General features: G+C 33.6%; 1 protein-coding gene across 1 annotated transcript; it reads left to right on the top strand.

The window, feature by feature from the left end:
• The first annotated feature begins 2,005 nt into the window (after nt 1-2,005).
• On the top strand, nt 2,006-6,050 carry LOC143962183 (protocadherin alpha-13-like). Its single transcript, XM_077471516.1, has 2 exons — nt 2,006-4,363; nt 6,018-6,050. The coding sequence occupies exons 1-2, from the start codon at nt 2,006-2,008 to the stop codon at nt 6,048-6,050; spliced, it is 2,391 nt and encodes a 796-aa protein (XP_077327642.1).

Here is a 6,050-nt window from a genome sequence, read left to right on the forward strand (position 1 = left end):
TCTATCTATCTATCTATCTATCTATCTATCTATCTATCTATCTATCTATCTATCTATCTATGATAACTTTTGATTTATATATCTTTGTAGTTAGCTAGCTATTGCTTTATTGTCTTCTTTTTTATGTTCTATTTGTTTATGGGTTTTTTATGATACATTAACAGATCTATGCTGGTCAATGTAAAACATGAATTCTGAATCATTAATAGTAAAATCATTTTTTACTGGTTCATTTAACAACCTTAAGAATGTATCCCTAATTTACATTCTATGCTTCACAAATATGTGCTCTCTTTGTTTACTGCAGTGCATAAAAGTACCAATAGAAATGTTTGATTGTAAAAAAAATAAGATAACATAAACAAACAAAGTAAATATGTTTCTGAAAATATTTTAAAAGACAAAAAAATAAAAATCAATATACAAAGTTAAGATCCACTTAACAATTAAATAGGGGAATAAAAAATAAAATTAGCTGTGTATGTTGTAAAATAGTTTGTATCATGGGGCGTACACTGTTTTTATAGGCCTTACAGTCATTTGCTATCTTACGTTGTTGCAACTCTATGCAAGATATTTTGTTTTGATTCCGTTAAAATTTTTACAAATACATTTTAATTAATTTAAAGCTATTCTTTAAAACGATCCTCTGTAACCCCCTTCAGCTGTAGGAACCCTGCAAAATTCTGGAAAAGGTGGGTGGGTCACTTTGCTGGAGCTCGGTGGGCGGGGTCATGACATGACTTCAGAATGCCCAATATTGCTGACGTGTGGAACAGCCAATCCTGGGAGAGCTTGAGAAGAAAGGAGGAAGAATGTGAAGCTGGAATATTTCTCTCTGTCTCTGCTCTCATGCTAGCGCATGAGATAAAGAAATCAGATGTCAGTCACAGCAGTGGGGGATGTGGCGACACAAACTTATCTGTTTGTCGTTTTTTTATCTTAGATAAAAAAGACAAGAGGATTGTTCAGAGCTGAATTAACTTTTTGTGGCAAGACTGGGCTCAGAGGACTTGACATGCTGTACTGTATCAGGTAGAAGTCTTCATTTAAAAAAAAAAAATCAGGTTTACATCCACTTTAAGTGTCGACAGGTTCATAAATTAAGACACTGAGATTAAGGGATATTATTATTTTTAAATTATATATTATATATAGTTAATAGTTATATAGTTATAGTTATATTCATTTTAACAATAGATTTATTTGTAAACAATTGGTAGTAAAACAAGTAAAAAATCCCTTTCAATCAGTTGACTTAAAAACAAATACAAATGTACTTCATTTATATGCTTTTATTGCGAAGGACAAACTTTTCTTTCTTTCTTCAGTTTTACAGCTTACACTAGTTCAATGAACCAGTGATTGTTTTAAACATCCATTATGGTCATGGAAAAATGTATTTCTTTCAGCGTCTTTTAACGTGATTGTATATTTGAGATGCATATGGTTAGCTAGTGTAAAATGATTCCTTTAAGAAAGCATACCCTATATATTTAAATAATTCATGTAATTAAGAGATTAATATAGTCACATAAAAAGTTAGGTATACCGTTTTAAAAAGTACAGCTTAAATTGCAGATATCTCACTGTCTCTTTGAAATGATAAGGCCATTATCAAAATAAAAAAAAATGAGTTATAGACCATGTATGATAATTCAGTTCAAACAAGGACAACAGCACGTATTCATGTTTTTTTCTGAATATTTTTTTTTTATTCATCAGGAAAAAAAAGGAAAACCAAATTGTAGCCTTTTAAAAACATTGTGCACATATTTTCATTGTGAACATGTTGCAGTTTAAAATTCAGACACTAGATGACACTGTACACTAACTTATGGGATCAGTTTAAAGAATGAATAGCTGTATTTGTTAATACCAACTGTGTTTCTTGAAGCTGGGGTTTCGGCCATGATAGATTTCCTTTTCCTTATTGTGAAAATCAATTGAGAGTGCATGCCTTTGTACAAGGGAAATTATCATCTCCAGTCTGGGAATTTAAGAAATGTTTAATCCAAATCTGGATTACCAAGCAAAAAATAGGTTTATTCGTTTCTTTTTGCTACAAATGTCATGGGATATCATCTTGAGTCAGCTGCATTACATCATCCCAGAGGAATCCAAGCACGGAACGTTTGTTGGAAGAATTGCTCTGGATCTGGGACTGGACATAGGTGAGATTAATTCCAGAATGTTACGTGTTATCTCGGTGGATGAAAAAGAATATTTCCAAGTTAATCTACAGAATGGAATATTGTTTATTAAGGAGACAATAGACAGAGAGCTGCTGTGTCCAGAAACACCCTTCTGTATTATTCCTCTGCAGGTTATTGTAGACAAGCCTGTACAGATGTATCGTGTAGATGTTGAAATAGAAGACATTAATGACAATAGTCCAGCCTTCACTTCCATAATTTATAATCTAATCATTTCAGAACTCAGACCTACAGGATCTCATTTCCCATTAAAGGCTGCAGCTGATCCAGACCTTGGAACAAATTCTATTACAAATTATGAGCTCAGTGCTAATGATTATTTTGCATTAGATTTTCAGAAATACATGAACCAGATTAGGTCTTTAGAGCTTGTGCTAAAGAAACCTCTTGACAGAGAAAAGCAGTCTGTTCACAATTTGACAATGATAGCCTATGATGGGGGAAGACCACGATTAAGTGGTACGACACAAATAGTAATTAACATTGAAGATGTTAATGATAATGCCCCCTCATTTGATCAACCATTTTACCAGTGTAGTGTGGTTGAAAATACACCAAAGGGATCTCTGGTGTTTAAATTAAATGCTACAGATCTAGATCAGGGACAGAATGGTGAAATAGTTTATGAATTTAATAGTGTGGAGAAAATGAGCACAGTTTTTAGTCTTAATAAACATTCAGGCGAAATTCTGGTGAAAGGCGAAATAGACTTTGAAAAGATCAAAATGTATGAAATTCAAATTGATGCAATTGATAATGGGGATCATCCAATGATTGGACACTGTAAAATCTTAGTGAGTGTTATAGATGTCAATGACAATCCCCCTGAGATGACAGTGACATCACTTTCTGTTCCTGTTCCTGAAAATTCACCTCTAGGAACAACTGTTGCAATTATCACAGTACGGGACAAAGACTCAGGGTCAAATGGAAAAGTAAATTGTCAGATTTCTGTTGATGTACCCTTTAAAATCAATTCAGCATACACAGGTGACTTTTCACTGACATTAAATCACCCATTAGATCGAGAAAGTAAACATGAATATGAAGTTGTAATTATTGCAAGAGATGAAGGTTTCCCATCTCTATCAATTTCAAAAACTATAAAAGTTCCTATTAGTGATGTAAATGACAATGCACCCCAATTTCACCAGCTTGTTGACGTAATATTTATCAAAGAAAATAACCCACCAGGATCTCATGTTTATACAGCCTCAGCCTCTGACCCAGATATTGCACAGAATTCTTTTATCACATATTCAGTCAATGATGGCACCATTGATGGAATTCCCATCTCTTCCTACATCTCTGTCAATCCAGAAAATGGAAAGATATTCACTTTGGTATCATTTGATCATGAACAACTCAGTTACTTCCAGTGTCACATAACAGCTACTGATGTCGGTCTGCCTCCACTCAGTTCTACTCTAACACTAAACATTTTTATTGAAGATATTAATGACAATGCGCCTACATTTCCTGCATCTTATTCTGCCATGACAATTAAGACTCCTAAATCAGCCCACCCCGGAAACCTAATAACCAAGGTTAGAGCTATTGATATGGATTCTGGTTACAATGCCTGGGTGTCATATACTTTTAAGGATTTATCAGTCAAAGTGCCATTTATTATTTCTGAAAAAACAGGAGAAATTTGTCTTAAACGGCCATTATCAGATTCAGATATTGAAGAATACAGACTAGTCATAGTCGCACAGGACCATGGAAACCCAGTGATGACAAGTCTAACGGAAATCTTTATCTCCTTAGTGGAATCAAATGAAGAAATCAGCACAATTGATAATAGGGAGTCAAAAAGCAATAAGGAGGAATCTTCTGACACTAACATATACTTAGTTGTTGCTATTTGCATAATATCAAGCATATTTCTCATTACCTTAATCACCTTTACTGTTTTAAGATGGCAAAAGTACAAAGAGGAGATCAATGATTTAAAAGACAGTTACAAAATATGTTCGAATACTGGAGGCAGTTGGATGTATTCACAGCATACCCAGTATCGGGTTTGCTCAAACTCACTTCAAGGCAAAAATGACTTAATTGTTTTCACACCAAATATCTCTCAAAACCCAAGTAATGAAGAACATCAAAATCAAGAAAGTGTCAGACCAGCTTCTTTCTATCAGGTAAATGATTTCCTTATTATTACAGTATGTGTATTTTTAAATAATTTTCTCATGACCTCAAAAGCTTTAAACCTGAATAGCATGCAACTATCTAAATACTTAGTTGAAATGCCTACTGTACATAGGAACGCTTTAGCTGTCTTAGGATTTTTATTTTTAACCAGTCAGTTTTGTGATTTATATATGTTCAAACCAAAAGATGCACCAAAAACACACAATAATCTAAGGGGTTGATTTACTAAAACTGGAAAGTGCAAAATTTGATGCAGCTCTGCATAAAACCCAATCAGTTTTCAGTTTTTTTTGTCAAAGCTTAATTGAACAAGCTGAAGTTGGAAGCTGATTGGTTACCACAGGTGCACCAGATTTTACACTCTGCAGTTTTAGTAAATTAACCCCCTAAGTGTGTACTTTAATGATCCACAAATGGCAATTGTATCGCTACAATAATTCAATGCATTTTGTCAGCCTAAAAAAATCTACATTTATCAGGGCTTTAATATCTATCAGAGTGTCTACTGGACTCAAGCAATGGCAACTTGGGTATATCAAATTAGAGCAAAGGAGATCTCTGTTACAGTTGCAAGGTTGTGTAATGCTGGCACTTGTGCAATAGAGATTTGTTTGGTTTTAACTTATTCATAAACGTGTGTGAGGGGGTGAATTGCAAATTTCACCAGAAGAAATGCAATCTTTAATGTTTCCTCTATACAACATTATTTAATTTGATATATAACTGCACTTGTAATAGCATGGAGTTTAAATATGATATTAGTAAAAAAATAACAATTTTTTTGTATATTTTCTTGAAGAAATTAAGTGCTGTGTTACAAAAAAGATTTAGCAATGTGTGTTGAGGCACAAACGATAAAAAATCTTGACCATATTTTGTGCTAGAATACTTATATACTGTAATTCTTTAAGATAGAGTTGACACATTTTCTTGTCACAGGATACCTAATTTAACTAAGAAAACGTAACAATATCAGCAGAGATCATCTTTAACAATAATTGCTCTGTAGAGTAAATATAAACATATTTTAGCATTCAGGGATCCACTGCCCAACTAGTATTGGGAGAATCAGAGGTAATAGTCCCCACTATCTCCAGTAGCAGTCCCATTTAGCTCACCAAACTGTATCCCTTATCACCAGCATATATATATGCATATATATAAGGTGCACTTAACAAAGTAAGTAAAAGTCTGGTACTGCTCATTCTGCAGTTAAGCTTTGTGAGCTGGGCCCTGTTTGTATGATGTGCATACATAGAGTGATGTTACTCATTGCTAGAGCATTCAGACAAGCAGACTTCAATGGAGCCTTTGCATCTTTCTCCATGCTAACTGGTGAACAATGAACCAGCATTTAAAAAATTTAAACATTTTGGCACAAGAAGTGTTTTTCTTGTTTCCCGTGCTTATTTGGTGAAGTTTCATGTATTTTATGGTTTCCTGCAGTAGAAAAAGCTCTAAAGATAATTCTGAGGACAAACATTTAGTGAACTGATGAAGTGTTGGTCAGGGTGTAGCTTTAAGTAAACAAAAAAAATGTGTGGTGTCTGAAATATTATTCCATGAAGATCAACTATATATAGATAACATATATTTGACTTAGTTTATATCTTGACACATAATATGTTTTGTGCGCTTTAGATATATTTTGGAAAGTATGAATTGAACTGCTAA

The sequence above is a fragment of the Lithobates pipiens genome, unplaced genomic scaffold (genome assembly GCF_037356315.1).
Source record: "Lithobates pipiens isolate NorthernLeopardFrog02 unplaced genomic scaffold, aLitPip1_a1.2 Scaffold_8, whole genome shotgun sequence".
In the NCBI taxonomy this organism is placed as follows: Eukaryota; Metazoa; Chordata; class Amphibia; order Anura; family Ranidae; genus Lithobates; species Lithobates pipiens.

Bases quoted from the DNA above. Each gene is read 5' to 3' on its own strand.
- LOC143962183 (XM_077471516.1), top strand. From the start codon at position 2,006: ATGTTTAATCCAAATCTGGATTACCAAGCAAAAAATAGGTTTATTCGT. The intron at 4,364-6,017 runs GTAAATGATTTC...TGTGCGCTTTAG, and splicing joins GACCAGCTTCTTTCTATCAG to ATATATTTTGGAAAGTATGA.